We start from the raw sequence: 20,031 nt of genomic DNA on the forward strand, positions 1-20,031 counted from the left end.
ATGGCCTTAGCAGGGCTAGGTTAGGCTAGGTTAGTGCAACCCAGGCTTGGGAAGCCTGTCCGGGCGAAATAAATTTCGCCTTAACCTAACCTAACCTAACCTAACCCAACCCAACCCGACCCAACCCAAGCAAAATTTTTTCCGTCCGAAGGGGCCAGAATGGCCTTAGCAGGGCTAGGTTAGGCTAGGTTAGTGCAACCCAGGCTTGGGAAGCCTGTCCGGGCGAAATAAATTTCGCCTTAACCTAACCTAACCCAACCTGACCCGACCCAACCTAAGCAAAATTTTTTCCGTCCGATGGGGCCAGAATGGCCTTAGCAGGGCTAGGTTAGGCTAGGTTAGTGCAACCCAGGCTTGGGAAGCCTGTCCGGGCGAAATAAATTTCGCCTTAACCTAACCTAACCCAACCCAACCCAACCTGACCCGACCCAACCCAAGCAAAATTTTTTTCCGTCCGATGGGGCCAGAATGGCCTTAGCAGGGCTAGGTTAGGCTAGGTTAGTGCAACCCAGGCTTGGGAAGCCTGTCCGGGCGAAATAAATTTCGCCTTAACCTAACCTAACCTAACCTAACCCAACCTGACCCGACCCAACCTAAGCAAAATTTTTTTCCGTCCGATGGGGCCAGAATGGCCTTAGCAGGGCTAGGTTAGGCTAGGTTAGTGCAACCCAGGCTTGGGAAGCCTGTCCCGGGGGAAATAAATTTCGCCTTAACCTAACCTAACCTAACCTAAACCAAAAACCCGACCCGACCCAACCTAAGCAAAATTTTTTTCCCTCCGATGGGGCCAGAATGGCCTTAGCAGGGCTAGGTTAGGCTAGGTTAGTGCAACCCAGGCTTGGGAAGCCTGTCCGGGGGAAATAAATTTTGCCTTAAAAACCCCCCTAACCTAACCCCAAACCCGACCCGACCCAACCTAAGCAAAATTTTTTTCCCTCCGATGGGGCCAGAATGGCCTTAGCAGGGCTAGGTTAGGCTAGGTTAGTGCAACCCAGGCTTGGGAAGCCTGTCCGGGCGAAATAAATTTCGCCTTAACCTAACCTAACCTAACCCAACCTGACCCGACCCCAAACCCAAGCAAAATTTTTTTCCCTCCGATGGGGCCAGAATGGCCTTAGCAGGGCTAGGTTAGGCTAGGTTAGTGCAACCCCGGCTTGGGAAGCCTGTCCGGGCGAAATAAATTTCGCCATAACCTAACCTAACCTAACCCAACCTGACCCGACCCAACCTAAGCAAATTTTTTCCGTCCGATGGGGCCAGAATGGCCTTAGCAGGGCTAGGTTAGGCTAGGTTAGTGCAACCCAGGCTTGGGAAGCCTGTCCGGGCGAAATAAATTTCGCCTTAACCTAACCTAACCCCTAACCCAACCTGACCCGACCAACCTAAGCAAAATTTTTTCCGTCCGATGGGGCCAGAATGGCCTTAGCAGGGCTAGGTTAGGCTAGGTTAGTGCAACCCAGGCTTGGGAAGCCTGTCCGGGCGAAATAAATTTCGCCTTAACCTAACCTAACCCCACCTGACCCGACCCAACCTAAGCAAAATTTTTTCCGTCCGATGGGGCCAGAATGGCCTTAGCAGGGCTAGGTAGGCTAGGTTAGTGCAACCCAGGCTTGGGAAGCCTGTCCGGGCGAAATAAATTTCGCCTTAACCTACCTAACCTAACCTAACCTAACCCACCTGACCCGACCCAACCTAAGCAAAATTTTTTCCGTCCGATGGGGCCAGAATGGCCTTAGCAGGGCTAGGTTAGGCTAGGTTAGTGCAACCCAGGCTTGGGAAGCCTGTCCGGGCGAAATAAATTTCGCCTTAACCTAACCTAACCCAACCTGACCCGACCCAACCTAAGCAAAATTTTTTCCGTCCGATGGGGCCAGAATGGCCTTAGCAGGGCTAGGTTAGGCTAGGTTAGTGCAACCCAGGCTTGGGAAGCCTGTCCGGGCGAAATAAATTTCGCCTTAACCTAACCTAACCCCCACCTGACCCGACCCAACCTAAGCAAAATTTTTTCCGTCCGATGGGGCCAGAATGGCCTTAGCAGGGCTAGGTTAGGCTAGGTTAGTGCAACCCAGGCTTGGGAAGCCTGTCCGGGCGAAATAAATTTCGCCTTAACCTAACCTAACCTAACCCAACCTGACCCGACCCAACCTAAGCAAAATTTTTTCCGTCCGATGGGGCCAGAATGGCCTTAGCAGGGCTAGGTTAGGCTAGGTTAGTGCAACCCAGGCTTGGGAAGCCTGTCCGGGCGAAATAAATTTCGCCTTAACCTAACCTAACCTAACCTAACCCAACCTGACCCGACCAAACCTAAGCAAAATTTTTTCCGTCCGATGGGGCCAGAATGGCCTTAGCAGGGCTAGGTTAGGCTAGGTTAGTGCAACCCAGGCTTGGGAAGCCTGTCCGGGCGAAATAATTTCGCCTTAACCTAACCTAACCTAACCCACCCTGACCCGACCCAACCTAAGCAAAATTTTTCCGTCCGATGGGGCCAGAATGGCCTTAGCAGGGCTAGGTTAGGCTAGGTTAGTGCAACCCAGGCTTGGGAAGCCTGTCCGGGCGAAATAAATTTCGCCTTAACCTAACCTAACCTAACCTAACCCAACCTGACCCGACCCAACCTAAGCAAAATTTTTTCCGTCCGATGGGGCCAGAATGGCCTTAGCAGGGCTAGGTTAGGCTAGGTTAGTGCAACCCAGGCTTGGGAAGCCTGTCCGGGCGAAATAAATTTCGCCTTAACCTAACTAACCTAACCTAACCTACCCACCTGACCCGACCCAACCTAAGCAAAATTTTTTCCGTCCGATGGGGCCAGAATGGCCTTAGCAGGGCTAGGTTAGGCTAGGTTAGTGCAACCCAGGCTTGGGAAGCCTGTCCGGGCGAAATAAATTTCGCCTTAACCTAACCTAACCTAACCTTCCTAACCTAACCTAACCTAACCCAACATGACCCGACCCAACCTGAGCAAAATTTTTCTCGTCCGATGGGGCCAGAATGGCCTTAGCAGGGCTAGGTTAGGCTAGGTTAGTGCAACCCAGGCTTGGGAAGCCTGTCCGGGCGAAATAAATTTCGCCTTAACCTAACCTAACCTAACCCAACCTGACCCGACCCAACCTAAGCAAAATTTTTTCCGTCCGATGGGGCCAGAATGGCCTTAGCAGGGCTAGGTTAGGCTAGGTTAGTGCAACCCAGGCTTGGGAAGCCTGTCCGGGCGAAATAAATTTCGCCTTAACCTAACCTAACCTAACCTAACCCAACCTGACCCGACCCAACCTAAGCAAAATTTTTTCCGTCCGATGGGGCCAGAATGGCCTTAGCAGGGCTAGGTTAGGCTAGGTTAGTGCAACCCAGGCTTGGGAAGCCTGTCCGGGCGAAATAAATTTCGCCTTAACCTAACCTAACCTAACCCAACCTGACCCGACCCAACCTAAGCAAAATTTTTTCCGTCCGATGGGGCCAGAATGGCCTTAGCAGGGCTAGGTTAGGCTAGGTTAGTGCAACCCAGGCTTGGGAAGCCTGTCCGGGCGAAATAAATTTCGCCTTAACCTAACCTAACCTAACCTAACCCAACCTGACCCGACCCAACCTAAGCAAAATTTTTTCCGTCCGATGGGGCCAGAATGGCCTTAGCAGGGCTAGGTTAGGCTAGGTTAGTGCAACCCAGGCTTGGGAAGCTTGTCCGGGCGAAATAAATTTCGCCTTAACCTAACCTAACCTAACCTAACCTATTCTAACCCAACCTGACCCGACCCAACCTAAGCAAAATTTTTTCCGTCCGATGGGGCCAGAATGGCCTTAGCAGGGCTAGGTTAGGCTAGGTTAGTGCAACCCAGGCTTGGGAAGCCTGTCCGGGCGAAATAAATTTCGCCTTAACCTAACCTAACCCAACCTGACCCGACCCAACCTAAGCAAAATTTTTTCCGTCCGATGGGGCCAGAATGGCCTTAGCAGGGCTAGGTTAGGCTAGGTTAGTGCAACCCAGGCTTGGGAAGCCTGTCCGGGCGAAATAAATTTCGCCTTAACCTAACCTAACCTAACCCAACCTGACCCGACCCAACCTAAGCAAAATTTTTTCCGTCCGATGGGGCCAGAATGGCCTAAGCAGGGCTAGGTTAGGCTAGGTTAGTGCAACCCAGGCTTGGGAAGCCTGTCCGGGCGAAATAAATTTCGCCTTAACCTAACCTAACCTAACCTAACCTAACCTAACCTAACCTAAGCAAAATTTTTTCCGTCCGATGGGGCCAGAATGGCCTTAGCAGGGCTAGGTTAGGCTAGGTTAGTGCAACCCAGGCTTAGGAAGCTTGTCCGGGCGAAATAAATTTCGCCTTAACCTAACCTAACCTAACCTAACCCAACCTGACCCGACCCAACCTAAGCACAATTTTTTCCGTCCGATGGGGCCAGAATGGCCTTAGCAGGGCTAGGTTAGGCTAGGTTAGTGCAACCCAGGCTTGGGAAGCCTGTCCGGGCGAAATAAATTTCGCCTTAACCTAACCTAACCTTCCTAACCTAACCTAACCTAACCCAACATGACCCGACCCAACCTAAGGAAAATTTTTTCCGTCCGATGGGGCCAGAATGGCCTTAGCAGGCCTAGGTTAGGCTAGGTTAGTGCAACCCAGGCTTGGGAAGCCTGTCCGGGCGAAATAAATTTCGCCTTAACCTAACCTACCTAACCTAACCTAACCCAACCTGACCCGACCCAACCTAAGCAAAATTTTTTCCGTCCGATGGGGCCAGAATGGCCTTAGCAGGGCTAGGTTAGGCTAGGTTAGTGCAACCCAGGCTTGGGAAGCCTGTCCGGGCGAAATAAATTTCGCCTTAACCTAACCTAACCTAACCCAACTAACCCGACCCAACCTAAGCAAAATTTTTTCCGTCCGATGGGGCCAGAATGGCCTTAGCAGGGCTAGGTTAGGCTAGGTTAGTCCAACCCAAGCTTGGGAAGCCTGTCCGGGCGAAATAAATTTCGCCTTAACCTAACCTAACGTAACCTGACCTAACCTTACCTAACCTAACCTCACCCGACCCAACCTAAGCAAAGTTTTTTCCGTCCGATGGGGCCAAAATGGCCTAAGCAGGCTTAGGTTAGGCTAGGTTAGTGCAACCCAGGCTTGGGAAGCCTGTCCGGGCGAAATAAATTTCGCCTTAACCTAACCTAACCTAACCAAAGCCAACCCAACCTAACCTTAACTGAACCGAACCTAACCCGACCCAACCTAAGCAAATTTTTTTCCGTCCGATGGGGCCAGAATGGCCTTAGCAGGGCTAGTTTAGTCTAAGTTAGTGCAACCCAGGCCTGGGAAGCCTGTCCGGGCGAAATAAATTTCGCTTTAACCTAACCTAACCTAACCAAAGCCAACCCAACCTAACCTTACCTAACCCAACCCATCCCAACCTAACCTATCCTAACCTTACATAACCTAACCTCACCTAACCTAACCTAACCTAACCTAACCCAACCCAACCTAACCTAACCTAACCTAGCCGAAGCGCGACAGTGTCGCGGCAGCCGAAGCGCGACAGTGTCGCGGCAGCCGAAGCGCGACAGTGTCGCGGCAGCCGAAGCGCGACAGTGACGCGGCAGCCGAAGCGCGACAGTGTCGCGGCAGCCGAAGCGCGCTAGTGTCGCGGCAGCCGAAGCGCGACAGCACTGAAAAACCAAACGTGGTCCAGACCGCACCACTGGTGTGGTCAGATGGATGCCATTTTGACCACATCAGTTGGTGTGGTCTAGGCCACGTTTGGCCACATTTGGTGTGGTCTAGACCACACCAAACGCACCAAACGTGGTCTAGACCACACCAACTGATGTGGTCAAAATGGCATCCATTTGACCACACCAGTTGGTGCGGTCTAGACCACGTTTGGTTTTTCAGTGAGTGTCGCGGCAGCCGAAGCGCGACAGTGTCGCGGCAGCCGAAGCGCGCTAGTGTCGCGGCAGCCGAAGCGCGACAGTGTCGCCGGGTCCCGCGGGTGGCCGCGAGAGTTTCGCCGGGCCCGGTTAAGGCCTGCGAGAGTTTCGCCGGGCCCGGTTAAGGCCTGCGAGAGTTTCGCCGGGCCCCGCGAGAAGCCGCGAGACTTTCGCCGGGCCCCGCGAGAAGCCGCGAGACTTTCGCCGGGCCCCGCGAGAAGCCGCGAGACTTTCCCCGGGCCCCGCGAGAAGCCGCGAGACTTTCGCCGGGTCCCCCGTACAGTCTTGGAGCAGTCGTGACGAGGGGCACGGTGACGAGCAGTTTCGGCGGTCACGGCCAAGCCAGGCCAAGCCAGGCCAAGCCAGGCCAAGCCACGGCGCAGGGAATGGCCGCCACGGAGTCCGCCGTCGGGTCATCACGTCGATCGGCCGGCATGGCATTCCCTTATCGTAGGCCGGACCCATTCATGGCACGGCCGCCATGCCCTGCGCCAGGGCCTCGGCCCCAGGCCGGCCCAGGCCCCACCCGGGCCTTGACTTGACTCAGATTAATGGCTCCGGTTATGCCCTAATGGCAGACGGCCGATGGCGGGGCGTGGCGAGCCGCATGGTGAACCTATGATGAACCTATGGCGGACACATAGCAACGCGTGGCAAACGAAGTGGGGAATCCACTTTGAACCAATGGTGAACCCCGCTCTGCTTTCTGCATGCACGAGGTGACCGCCGTCGTGGCCGTCGTGGCCCTAGGTTAGTGCAACCCAGGGTTGGGAAGCCTGTCCGGGCGAAATAAAATTTTGCCTTAACCTAACCTAACCTAACCTAACCCCCTGACCCACCCAAACCCAAGCAAAATTTTTTCCGTCCGATGGGGCCAGAATGGCCTTAGCAGGGCTAGGTTAGGCTAGGTTAGTGCAACCCAGGCTTGGGAAGCCTGTCCGGGCGAAATAAATTTCGCCTAACCTAACCTAACCTAACCTAACCCAACCTGACCCGACCCAACCTAAGCAAAATTTTTCCGTCCGATGGGGCCAGAATGGCCTTAGCAGGGCTAGGTTAGGCTAGGTTAGTGCAACCCAGGCTTGGGAAGCCTGTCCGGGCGAAATAAAATTTTGCCTTAACCTAACCTAACCCCAACCTAACCCAACCTGACCCGACCCAACCTAAGCAAAATTTTTTCCGTCCGATGGGGCCAGAATGGCCTTAGCAGGGCTAGGTTAGGCTAGGTTAGTGCAACCCAGGCTTGGGAAGCCTGTCCGGGCGAAATAAATTTCGCCTTAACCTAACCTAACCTAACCTAACCTATTCTAACCCAACCTGACCCGACCCAACCTAAGCAAAATTTTTTCCGTCCGATGGGGCCAGAATGGCCTTAGCAGGGCTAGGTTAGGCTAGGTTAGTGCAACCCAGGCTTGGGAAGCCTGTCCGGGCGAAATAAATTTCGCCTTAAAACCTAACCCTAACCCAACCTGACCCGACCCAACCTAAGCAAAATTTTTTCCGTCCGATGGGGCCAGAATGGCCTTAGCAGGGCTAGGTTAGGCTAGGTTAGTGCAACCCAGGCTTGGGAAGCCTGTCCGGGCGAAATAAATTTCGCCTTAACCTAACCTAACCTAACCCAACCTGACCCGACCCAACCTAAGCAAAATTTTTTCCGTCCGATGGGGCCAGAATGGCCTAGCAGGGCTAGGTTAGGCTAGGTTAGTGCAACCCAGGCTTGGGAAGCCTGTCCGGGCGAAATAAATTTCGCCTTAACCTAACCTAACCTAACCTAACCCAACCTGACCCGACCCAACCTAAGCAAAATTTTTTCCGTCCGATGGGGCCAGAATGGCCTTAGCAGGGCTAGGTTAGGCTAGGTTAGTGCAACCCAGGCTTGGAAGCTTGTCCGGGCGAAATAAATTTCGCCTTACACCTAACCTAACCTAACCTAACCCAACCTGACCCGACCCAACCTAAGCAAATTTTTTCCGTCCGATGGGGCCAGAATGGCCTTAGCAGGGCTAGGTTAGGCTAGGTTAGTGCAACCCAGGCTTGGGAAGCCTGTCCGGGCGAAATAAATTTCGCCTTAACCTAACTAACCTCTAACCTACTAACCTAACCCAACATGACCCGACCCAACCTAAGCAAATTTTTTCCGTCCGATGGGGCCAGAATGGCCTTAGCAGGCTAGGTTAGGCTAGGTTAGTGCAACCCAGGCTTGGGAAGCCTGTCCGGGCGAAATAAATTTCGCCTTAACCTAACCTAACCTAACCTAACCTAACCCAACCTGACCCGACCCAACCTAAGCAAAATTTTTTCCGTCCGATGGGGCCAGAATGGCCTTAGCAGGGCTAGGTTAGGCTAGGTTAGTGCAACCCAGGCTTGGGAAGCCTGTCCGGGCGAAATAAATTTCGCCTTAACCTAACCTAACCTAACCCAACTAACCCGACCCAACCTAAGCAAAATTTTTTCCGTCCGATGGGGCCAGAATGGCCTTAGCAGGGCTAGGTTAGGCTAGGTTAGTCCAACCCAAGCTTGGGAAGCCTGTCCGGGCGAAATAAATTTCGCCTTAACCTAACCTAACGTAACCTGACCTAACCTTACCTAACCTAACCTCACCCGACCCAACCTAAGCAAAGTTTTTTCCGTCCGATGGGGCCAAAATGGCCTAAGCAGGCTTAGGTTAGCTAGGTTAGTGCAACCCAGGCTTGGGAAGCCTGTCCGGGCGAAATAAATTTCGCCTTAAAACCTAACCTAACCCCCAACCTAACCTTAACTGAACCGAACCTAACCGACCCAACCTAAGCAAATTTTTTTCCGTCCGATGGGGCCAGAATGGCCTTAGCAGGGCTAGTTTAGTCTAAGTTAGTGCAACCCAGGCCTGGGAAGCCTGTCCGGGCGAAATAAATTTCGCTTTTAAACCCAACCTAACCTAACCAAGCCAACCCAACCTAACCTTACCTAACCCAACCCATCCCAACCTAACCTATCCTAACCTTACATAACCTAACCTCACCTAACCTAACCTAACCTAACCTAACTAACCCAACCCAACCTAACCACCTAACCTAGCCGAAGCGCGACAGTGTCGCGGCAGCCGAAGCGCGACAGTGTCGCGGCAGCCGAAGCGCGACAGTGTCGCGGCAGCCGAAGCGCGACAGTGACGCGGCAGCCGAAGCGCGACAGTGTCGCGGCAGCCGAAGCGCGCTAGTGTCGCGGGAGCCGAAGCGCGACAGCACTGAAAAACCAAACGTGGTCCAGACCGCACCACTGGTGTGGTCAGATGGATGCCATTTTGACCACATCAGTTGGTGTGGTCTAGGCCACGTTTGGCCACATTTGGTGTGGTCTAGACCACACCAAACGCACCAAACGTGGTCTAGACCACACCAACTGATGTGGTCAAAATGGCATCCATTTGACCACACCAGTTGGTGCGGTCTAGACCACGTTGGTTTTTTAGTGAGTGTCGCGGCAGCCGAAGCGCGACAGTGTCGCGGCAGCCGAAGCGCGCTAGTGTCGCGGCAGCCGAAGCGCGACAGTGTCGCCGGGTCCCGCGGGTGGCCGCGAGAGTTTCGCCGGGCCCGGTTAAGGCCTGCGAGAGTTTCGCCGGGCCCGGTTAAGGCCTGCGAGAGTTTCGCCGGGCCCCGCGAGAAGCCGCGAGACTTTCGCCGGGCCCCGCGAGAAGCCGCGAGACTTTCGCCGGGCCCCGCGAGAAGCCGCGAGACTTTCCCCGGGCCCCGCGAGAAGCCGCGAGACTTTCGCCGGGTCCCCCGTACAGTCTTGGAGCAGTCGTGACGAGGGGCACGGTGACGAGCAGTTTCGGCGGTCACGGCCAAGCCAGGCCAAGCCAGGCCAAGCCAGGCCAAGCCACGGCGCAGGGAATGGCCGCCACGGAGTCCGCCGTCGGGTCATCACGTCGATCGGCCGGCATGGCATTCCCTTATCGTAGGCCGGACCCATTCATGGCACGGCCGCCATGCCCTGCGCCAGGGCCTCGGCCCCAGGCCGGCCCAGGCCCCACCCGGGCCTTGACTTGACTCAGATTAATGGCTCCGGTTATGCCCTAATGGCAGACGGCCGATGGCGGGGCGTGGCGAGCCGCATGGTGAACCTATGATGAACCTATGGCGGACACATAGCAAACGCGTGGCAAACGAAGTGGGGAATCCACTTTGAACCAATGGTGAACCCCGCTCTGCTTTCTGCATGCACGAGGTGACCGCCGTCGTGGCCGTCGTGGCCCTCGAGGGGTGGCTGACTTGCAATGAAGAATTACGACAGGGGAAGCGCCGCAGTGTGCGCCTAGAAACATATAAAGCAAAGAGGCAGGGAGGTTTAGGGTGGCGGCGTCACCATGACAACGCCTTGCCAATCACCGCGCCCGAACGTGCCCACTGCCTTGCGCTTCTTTATAGATCGAGTCTCTCTCTCTCTCTTTTTTGTCGCTTTCCCTGCGCCACCAAGTGTAAAACCCAATAATTTCACCAATAATGATTCCACGAGAAACCTTGAAACCTGGAAAATGATGCACACCACAGAATCGGTATTCGCTCGCAATCACTCCTCGTCAACAAAACAAAGAGAGAGGGGGGGGAGGCGATGGGCTGCAGCTAGGGGAATATTTCGCCGGTCGTAACCCAGCGCGACGATTTATTGCAATCCGAGGGACCAGACGGGACGCGCGGCGCGACGCCTCGGATCAACGAATCGAGAGACACACAGGCGTGTCGTCCTTTTCGGTTCAGACAAAAAAAATGGTCAAAAAACGTTTATGAAAGCAGATACTTTGTTATTTTGCCCGTCAATTTTTCTTTGCGAGTGGAAGTAAAAAAAATTATGGTAGTAGTGTTGATTTGAAAATGGTCACATTCATTTTTTTAAGTATATAGTTCAAAGCTGTAAATAAAACAAACTAGATTTAAAGAGTCTTCCTCTGGGCTAATCCCCACCCAAAACCAGAGACACAACAGTATCATCTGCTGAAAAATAACTCGCTAATCCGATCTGTTTCGGATTACTGTCCTGTTAGTCACGGCTGGTCACGGCCAGCGAGCGCGGCGTCAACACGAACGGGCAGAGGCTCGCGGCTCGTCCCGCGGAGCGCCGAGCGCGCCGAGCGTGCCGAGCCAGCAGGGCAGCGGCGAGGACCCAAATTACCAAACTTGACGCGCCATCGACGTCCATCTCTGTCAAACTTCATTTCCCTTATTTTTCTCTTGTCAGCTAATTGGGCCGGGCGGCCGGGCGGCCGGGCGGCCGGGCGACCGGGCTGGGCGGCGTGACCAAGGGCGCCGCCTCTGATCGGATATTCCGCCGCCTGTTTGTTGTCGGCTGGGATGACGATGACGGTCATCATCAAGTCGTTTAATCACCAATTTGGAAGTTAACGACGCCGGCGCGGAGCACGGCGCGGCGCGCACCGCCCTCGTCCCGGCCATCCCCGCACCGCGCCACGCCGCGCCACGCCGCGCCACACTCAGCGAATTTGCAAAACTGCTCTGGAGGATGATCGGGGAGGGAAATCATTACAGTCCAGGAGCGTCGCAGCGCGGCGTCGCCTCGAACCGGCTCGCCCTAATCCAATCCCACATTCATCAAATTAAAGCATCGCATTCGCGCCGACCCCCTGGCCAATGGCGTGACGCGGCCCTGCCGGGGCCTTGCCGGGGCCCTGCCGGGGTGACGGGCAGGCCCATCGGCCAGGCCCATCGGCCAGGCCAGGCCGCCCGGAGGGGAGTGGGAAAAGATCCGTCCCAAGTTATGGAGAACCAACAACAACGCTCTTTTTTTTTCGCGCGGCGCGAACTTGCTGCAGGGAACGGGGAAATTTGAATAAACGAGTCGTCGCGTCTTGCGTCAGCGCACAACTAATTATTTCCCTAAATAATACAGCGGTGGGGGAGACCGCGTTCCGGAACCCCGCGCCCGCGGCGCGGCCGACGCCTTGGTTGCCTGCCCGGGGCACTGTGGGCGCTCCGGGGGGCGAGAACCTAGCCCTGCAGGCTGATTCCGAACGGCAGCGCTTTGCAGCGCTTCGCAGCTCTGTCCTTCTCGCTCCCCTCCGAGGCTCCCCGCGAACGCGAGAGAGACGGAGCGCTGTTCGGAATGAGCCTGCAGGCCGAGGCAGATGCTGCACGGGGCCCTGATCATGGCCTAGAGGCTCCGAGAGGGCTCCCCAAGGCCCTGCCCGCCCTGCCCGCCCTGCCCGCCCGGACGAGGCCGAGCCGGCGGAGCGGCCTCCTGGTGCCGGGATGCCGGAAGGGGAAGAGGAAGAGGGTCCCCAGGGACGCTGGCGGCCGGAGCGCGCGTTCGTCATAAAAACACAATTATACCCACTTGGCGTCAATAAAGATCTAGCAAGGCCGCCGCTTGGCCGCCGTGGAGCACGACACACGGGCCACAAAGTAGCCGTGCGGACGCGCTGTAACTTCGGTCGCCGGGCGCGCTGGGGCTGGCAGGTTGATGGACTCCCGCCGCAGAACTAGACCGCGAAAACGAGCAACTTTCAGAGGGTTTTTTTGTCGCTTCGCGCTTCCCCCATTTCCGGTCCTCATTTCTGGATCACGGTGTCACGACGACACTATCTGCGGCTGCGGCGAGGGCTGCGGGGCGCTGGATCGCGCTCAGAGCCGCGTCCCCGTCCCGCCCCGCCCCGCCCCGCCCCGCCCCGCCCCGCCACGTCTCAGCCTGCCTCGCCAGCCCGAACCTGCGGGAACCGAAGGAGGCCGAAAAGGGGGCTGAGCCGGAGGGGACCGCGCGCCGAATGGAACTTTTCCTCTCTCGCACACAATGAGATACAAACGCGCCACCGAGGAAGACAAACGCCCTGACCTCCCTCCCCCTCCCCCTCCCCCGCGTTGGCACCGGGCCGCCTCTCGCTTTCTTGACTCTCCCTCTCCCGGTCACTCTGCCCGGGCGAGGCGGGCGTGGTGGGCGTACCTTCACACTCCGCCGGCTCGGCCTATCCGCCGCCGCGCCGCCGCGGCTCCGGCAGTCAGCCTCACGCACTACTTCTCCTCCTTCTTTGCCGAGCCGACTCCCCCATCAGGTGGCCGGAAATCTGACGTGATGTACGGCTCGGCTGAGGACCCAGAATAGCAAATTATGCCATGGCATTTCCTCCCCGAAATAAATCACCTATGACACCCGGCGGCCCGGCCCGGCCCGGCCCTTTGCGCCGTGCCACTGCGACGGTGGGGTGGGGGTGGAGGGGCGTGGAAATGGAATTCGATAGAATGTTTACTACCATCCTTGTTCTCGCTCACGTCTGTTTCGCGGTGACAATGGCTCCCCATTTGGACGTGCAAATAAACGCGCCCCCAGCGCCGCGCTCGCGTGACAACGCGCCGTGTGGGCCTCGAGGACGGCGACGAAACGCACGCCATGTAGGGGCGTCGGCGGCGGCGTGCTGAGCAGCGGGGTGATTCCGCGCAGCGACGGCGTCGCTCTGTCTCTCCGGCACTCATGGATCGTCCCACGGGCCGCGTGGTGGTTCGAGGCAGACAGCGTGATGAAACGCTGCTCGGAATCAGGCTGCAGCACTGCGAGGGACGAGAGGTCGACCGCCTTTCCTGCACCACGGCATAGCGGCATAGCGGCGGAGGTGAAGATCTCCATTAGGAAGCGCCGGCGCCTCCCCCTCCCCCTCGCTCAGCCTCCCACACGCTGCCGCCCTGCCACCCTGCCGCCGCTCCTGCTGTCAGGCCGTGTAGTGTACGATAACGGCTTTGGTCTCCATTCGATTACCAGCCGATATTGAACTGGAGAGCACGTGTGTGGTGCCCCGGCCCGCCCCGCCTTGCTCACCCCACCCCACCCTGCCGCCACGCCCGGCTCCCCCGTCGTCTACATTTGAATGGCGCTGCCCTAAATTGGCACGCTGCTGCGACGACGCGGTGATCTTTTCCGGAATAACAACTTTTCTGCCTCACCCAAAATCATGACGATCCAGATTAAACCTACGCTACGAATGCCGGAACCCAACTGTCAGTCACTCCGACAAACTGTCAATAACGAACATTTCTGCTACACGCGTCTGCTACAACACGACGTGCTCGCCAGCTCTGCACGCCTGGCTGTCAGCTCGGTCCGCTCGGTCACCCGGTACCGAGCTGGAGAGCTGTCAACTTTCACGCCACCTGGTGCGCGCAATTCAAAACTCCAGCGCGACCCGACCCTGGCGACGGCCAATGGTGGCAACCGCCAGGAGGGCCAACTGCAGATAAAAGTGCATTTGGCCGTGACGGCTCCGGCAGTTGACGCCGAGTTACAGGCGCCCTTTCCCCTGCTGCGCCCTGCTGCGCCCCAACCGGCCCAATGGACGTGGCCCCATGGACGTGGCCCCCGCCCCGCTGTAGTGCCGAGCTGTTGTACAATCGAATTAAACGGTCGGAGGTTCCGCTCGCTGGCCGTGCGGCTGTGTGATGGGGCGGCCACGGTGCGGTTGTGTTGGGCATATCGCATGCGAATCACCCGCCCCCCCCCCTTTCCGCTCTCTCTCTCTCCCCGCCCCCAACGACCGGTTCTACTGCAGCTTCCCGGGGCCCACTCTGCCCCTGATCCAAACTGTATCCCGCGTGCTAGGCCGAAGTTACAGTAGCGGCGGCCTGCCCCAGCCCGCAATGCCGAAGGCAGGCAGGCAGGCAGGCAGGCAGGCAGGCAGGCAGGCAGGCAGGCAGGCACGCCCCCGCGGTGATGCGGCGCCCGCAAGTTGGTAGTTGGCAGTCAGTCAGTCTGCGTGCGGATGTTCACAATACGTCATCGCGCCTTTCGGGACCCTAAACACCCCACCCCAACCCGCTCCGTCGTTTCGATTGAAATGGCTGCGAAACGATTAAGCGCGGGAACTATATGGCGGGAGGGGATAACTTCGCGAACAGAGACAGATCGATTGAACCAATCTGGGAGCGAGGTACATAAAAAAAAAGTTTCCTCTCTCTCGGGGCCGCCATTTATGGGGCCATTCGAAACTAGCCCAATGAAGGCTCCCCTTCCCCTAATTGCCTTTGGCTTTACGTGTGCGTAGTTTTGGCGTTGTTTTGTTCCAACGCCCGCGCGCCCTGCCAGGCCCCGCCAGCCCCGCCAGCCCCGCCAGCCCCGCCAGGCGCCGCTCCCGCTCCTCTCGCCGCCCGCCGCGCCCGCCCACGTTTGCCCGAAAGTTGACGAGGCCTGCTAGTTGGTTCCGCTTCCGTAACTGCTTCCAGTGTAGCCGCGCACACGCGGGCACCGCGCCTGTGTCTAGAGTGTCGGACCTCGAACCGGAACTCCATCTCGGAACGGTGTAAGTATGAAAAACTGACGCGTACACTGCGAAACGTCAATGAGCGTGTTTTGAGCGTGATTTGAACTTCGCGTCGTGCAGAAGACTGACTCCACACAGCGTCTCGTGTTGTCTCTCACACGCATGGACGGAATACGCCATGAGTGCGAGAGAGACGTTCGGAATCAAAGTGCAGATTCTCCGCAGGCGCCGTAAAATGCAAGGTGTGGTGGCGGCGAGTGCAGAGGCGGTGCCAAGGCGGTTCAGCGAGGCGCCTCCACCCGGGTAGATGCAGTCTGCCTGCATCTCCGGGACCGCTTCCGCCGTAAACGGATTCCTGCCCCCGCCCCCTTTCTCTGCATTTCCTCGCAGCACTCCACAAAAGCCGCACGTCACCGCGTCATCGTCGCCGAGCGTCACCGAGCCAACCCGACGCCGCCAGCAGGCAGCTTCCGAAAGGCGACGTCGTCGCTCTGTCTCTCTCGCACTCATTGGGGGTTCCGTAGGAGTGCGAGAGAGATAGAGCGATGACGAAGGTTCAACAACAGCCCACAGGGCACCGCGATGCGACACCACGGCGCCTGCATGGTAAAAACGCGTCCTGGGAAAACCAGGACCGAAGAGCTTCAAGGTTCTACGGAGGGCCCCGTTTCCAGGACGGTCCTGGATGATATGGCATAACTTCCAGGACCGTCCTGGAACATAGTGTGTTTTTATGAACCGACCACCCGTTTCCAGGACTGTCCTAAAATTAACGGACCAAAGCGTCCGTTACTTTTAGGACAGTCCTGGAAACGGGTGGCCAGCCCCGCGGACCTTGTAAAATAGTGCCCCGCTCGTCCAAGGTCTAGACTCAGTCCTGGAAACGAGTTCCACGCGCTCCGCGCGCTGCGTTTCGCTGTACAGCTGTGCATAATAAAAAACAAATAAAAAAAAAGAACAAAAAAGGGGGGCCCTTCTCCCACCTCCACACACAGTGCGGAGGACCGCCTGTGACCGTCCTGGAAGTAATGCCATTTCCTCCAGGACCGTCCTGGAAACGGGCCCTCCGTAGAACCTTGAAGCTCTTCGGCTTTTTTCCAGGACGCGTTTTTACCGTGTGCTCGCCGACAAGCCTCAGTAGACGACTCTGGCCTGCAGTCAAAATGCAAAGCGCCTCGCCCGGGTTTCGCCCTACCGACGGCGTGGCGGTCAAAATTAGCGCCAGCGGGGTAGGCAACGCCCGAGTCTTGGCGACACCGGTATAAAAGATGTTGCCTACCCTCTCGTCTGCAGGCACGCTTGCCCGTCCGGGCAGATTGATGCGTTTGCAGTGTGGGCCGCGTCCCCTCTGCTTTGGCGTGCCGTAGCGTGCCGTGGCGTGCCGTGGCGTGCCTTGGCGTCGAACCGGAGCCGTAGTGGCTGGAGCCGACGCAGGGGCGCCTGTCACCCGGTCAGCACTTTGTGGCGACGAGAAGCCCCCCTCCCCGCCTCCTTCGCCGCCCACACACTCTAGCGCGTCGCGCGTCGCACCTCGCGCTGCGATCCGGCCTCCGCGATCCGGCCTCCGCGACCCGGCCTCCGCGACCCGGCCTCCGCGATCCGGCCTCCGCGATCCGCCCTCCGGCCTCGCCTTTCCGGCGGCAGTGCGCGCTGCGCGTCACGGAGTCACGGGGCTTTCGGCACGCCTCGACGCGAACGCGACGCCCACCTGTCCCAATTAGCGATCTGCACTGCCGAAGCAGCAGACCGCCCTCTCTCTCACTCTCACTGGGCGTGCTGTGCCGGTGCGAGAGAGACAGGCCGACGGTAACTCCGGCTCGGAATCAGCCCAGAGGAAGTAGACCGCGCGCACCGATCGGTGGTGGTGTATACATCCTCGGCCCGGATGCACTCGGCCCGGGCTCGGAGCCAGGCGCGGCGCATGAGCACGCCGTCATGGGGAAAACTAGTTCCGCCTTCCACCCCCGCCCTGCGGCGCCGCCGAGCCACGCCGCGCCACCAGCGAGGGCGGGAGGATCATCAACAGGACTGCACAATTGAGGCAGCTCCGAGGCTTGCCTCCGCGGGCACCGCCTCGCCGTGTTCGCGGAAGGCAGTTCCAGCAGACACGAAAGTACGATATGCAATGAGATAAAGTGAAAAGTTCTTGTTAAACGGCGGCGGCGGTAGGCGGCGCTACGCGGCCATGGGCATGGAGTTGCCAGCGCCGCCGGGGAAGACGAGCGGCACGGCCTTGGCCTTCTCCTTGCCGAAGCGCTTCTCGATGTTGGCGCGCACGAGGCGCGACCGCGCCGGCACGTCCAGCTGCACGGAGAGGTTGAGGTGCTCGGCCGCGCTGTGGACGCGCACCATGAGCCGGTGGAGGTAGGCGAGCAGGTCGCGGACGCTGGTGGCGGCCGTCACTTGGTACGTGTACGAATGCATCGAGTCGGCCGCCGGCTCGCCGCCCGAGCAGCCCGCCGAGCAGACGCAGTCCACGCCGTCCACCCTGCGGCACAACGGGAAGGTGAAAGCGGTGTCCGAGGCCGCGCCGCGGGGGCAGTGTGCGACTACTGACTGGCAGACGGCCGCGCAGACGCCCCGCGGGAGGCTGGTGGAGCTGGCCGACGCGCACACGGCCTCGCCGTCGACAATGGACACGGAGGCCGCGCTGAAGGTGCAGTCCAGGCAGGCCACCACGGCCTCGCCCTGCCCGACCTTCCTGCAATGTAAAAACATTTGGTGCGGTTTCTTCGCGCGTGCTCGCAGTGGTCTGGACAGCAGTGGACCCACCGGCCGTTGAGTCTAGCCGTGGTGTTGGACAGCGTGAGCGCGGCGGACACGGGGCACTGGCCGGCCGAGCACCACGACTGGCCCAACACGCGGTTTCTCAGCGTGCGGCCGCGCGCCACGGCGCTGGGACTGGCCGGCGAGGTGGTGGCGACCGGCGTGGTGGAGGCCGGCGCGCCCGCGTCCTCCGCGTCCACGGACAGCGACAGGGACCGCGCGTACAGGAAGCCGGACTCGCTGCTGCCGTCGTCGTGGACGTGCCCGCGGCCGACGTGCTCCCCCAGGTCGGAGAACCTGTTGGTCAGACAGTCAGTCTCGGCGAGAGCGAAATCCAGCCGCGAGGCGCGTCGCGTCACTTACGGAGTGCTGGGGCCTTCCAGGGGGCAGTCCCTGCCGTCGTCACCGGAGGAGCAGCGACCCTCTACAACAGCAAGACGTCAGCGCTAGGCACGCTAAGGGCGGCGGTAGGCTAACGCGGCCCGGTGACGCAGCACAACGCACAACAAAAAGCGAGGCCTTGCTGGGGAGGTCGCGGCGCGGCGGCGCCGCGGCGTGGCACAGTGTACAACCTAGCCTCCATGAAGTAGGCCCGGCTCTGCTGGGTTTACTGCGCCGTCCCCACGAGGGCCGCGCCCTACGCCAACTGGTTCTTGTGCTCCCCGCCCCCACCCTGCCTTGGCCCTGCCGTCGTACGATCCGTTTGCATAACGAATCGTTGGTCGTAACTGGCACCAGGTGTACGGCCCGCCCGTCGGTTCGAGCTGCAGTACCCGCGCCTCGCTCGCCCGTCCATACACTCACCGAATTCTTTCAAAAGAGGAGACCTCGTCATTCGCATAAAATCTTGTCCCTCCGTTGCCGCTCCCTAATGAAACGCACCTCGGCCGAGGGGCGTGGAGCGTGGAGCGTGGAGTGCGTCATGGCGTCCCTGACCGTTGCGCCGGTAAATCCACAGTGCGCCAGCTCGCCCCGCAGCCTCGCCTCGCCGGGCCGCGCCGCGCCGTTCCCTCAGGTGCTCGGGGAGTTTTACACAATGCTGTGCCACGGCCGCGCGCTGCGCGCTGCGCCCGGCCTGCCGGGGCTCGGCTACTTTATCTCTCGCGGGGACACGGCAAACGGAAGGGACGGAAGGGACGCAGAGGAGGCCAAGTAGTGCCTCCCCAAGGTGAAGGTCACGCCAGTGGCGCAGCGGGTACGAGAGCTAGGGAAATAAAGAGACGCCAGGCCGGCCGGGCCGAGGGCCGGGCCCGGCGGCAGCGCGCCCAAGTGCCGCGGCCAAGTGCCGGATGTCACTTGAATCCAGTTTCCGTTGTTGTTTGAAACGCGTCTTCTTTCCCCCGAACTATGCTAAAAGTCAGCGCCGGGGACGTTCGCGTGAAGCTTCCAGTGCACGCACACCAGTACCTGCGCGAGTGGCAACGCGATAGCGGGGAGGGGAGGTACGACCGAAACTAACTCCGGCAAATCGTAGTGGAAATGAAAAGCTCGTTGGTGCAAACGGTTGAGTTTACCCGGCAGGCACATGTGCGGGTGCTGCGGAGAGAAAGTGGATGTGTCTTCGTGTGCGGACTGGAGGCACTTGATGCGAAAACAAGGAAACTTTGTAACGAGTTTCCTTGCAAGCCCTGCTCGGCAGGGCGTGGCGGCTGGAGCGGGGCGGCAAGGACAGGGACAGGAGCAGCGTGACATAAGTGCAGCGGTGGGGAAGGGGGAGGGTTGCAATGGGCGACGGGATTTAGGAGGCAGAAAATGGAGTTGGGGGGAGGGGGTGACTGGCTTCCACCACTGACCTGGCGCAGAAGCGTTGGCGGCTGCCTTGAGGCTCGGCCTGCCCTTGGTCACCGCCTCCTCGTCGGCGACCCCGTCCGGAGCCTGGCCGAGGGCGTGCTGAGCCGCCAGGAGCCCCAGCAGCAGCCCGCGGCCCCACCATGTCCCCGCCATGGCTCAGGCTGGCAGGCCCGGGCCCCTGCGCGGCGCCGCTCCCCACCTCGCCCCACCACGCCATGCCGTCGGCGGCCCAGCCCAGCCCAGCCACAGCCGCTGTGTGGCGACGGCGGCGTCGACGTGGACCTCGCGGTCCGGCGGCCGCCATATCGGCGCGGTGGTTTGCGAAGCGCCGTCGGGATGG

The 20,031-nt window shown here is 58.9% G+C and overlaps 1 protein-coding gene and 1 long non-coding RNA gene across 2 annotated transcripts; both read right to left on the reverse strand.

Annotated features, from left to right (window-relative positions):
• Positions 1–17,265: 17,265 nt before the first annotated feature.
• LOC117654037 lies at positions 17,266–18,028 on the reverse strand (the record flags this gene model as incomplete). The annotated part of the gene is made up of 3 exons (XM_034400168.1): positions 17,266–17,622; positions 17,692–17,835; positions 17,907–18,028. Coding segments are annotated over 3 exons (579 nt in total), but the record flags the coding sequence as incomplete, so codon positions are not given.
• A 53-nt stretch (positions 18,029–18,081) lies between these two features.
• Positions 18,082–19,836, reverse strand: LOC117654131. The gene is made up of 3 exons (XR_004588283.1): positions 19,694–19,836; positions 18,264–18,324; positions 18,082–18,197 (listed from the first exon to the last, which is right to left on the reverse strand). It is a non-coding gene; the product is annotated as an uncharacterized LOC117654131 (long non-coding RNA).
• Between the last annotated feature and the right edge of the window lie 195 nt (positions 19,837–20,031).

Source organism: Thrips palmi, unplaced genomic scaffold, assembly GCF_012932325.1.
Source record: "Thrips palmi isolate BJ-2018 unplaced genomic scaffold, TpBJ-2018v1 HiC_scaffold_10, whole genome shotgun sequence".
Classification (NCBI taxonomy): domain Eukaryota; kingdom Metazoa; phylum Arthropoda; class Insecta; order Thysanoptera; family Thripidae; genus Thrips; species Thrips palmi.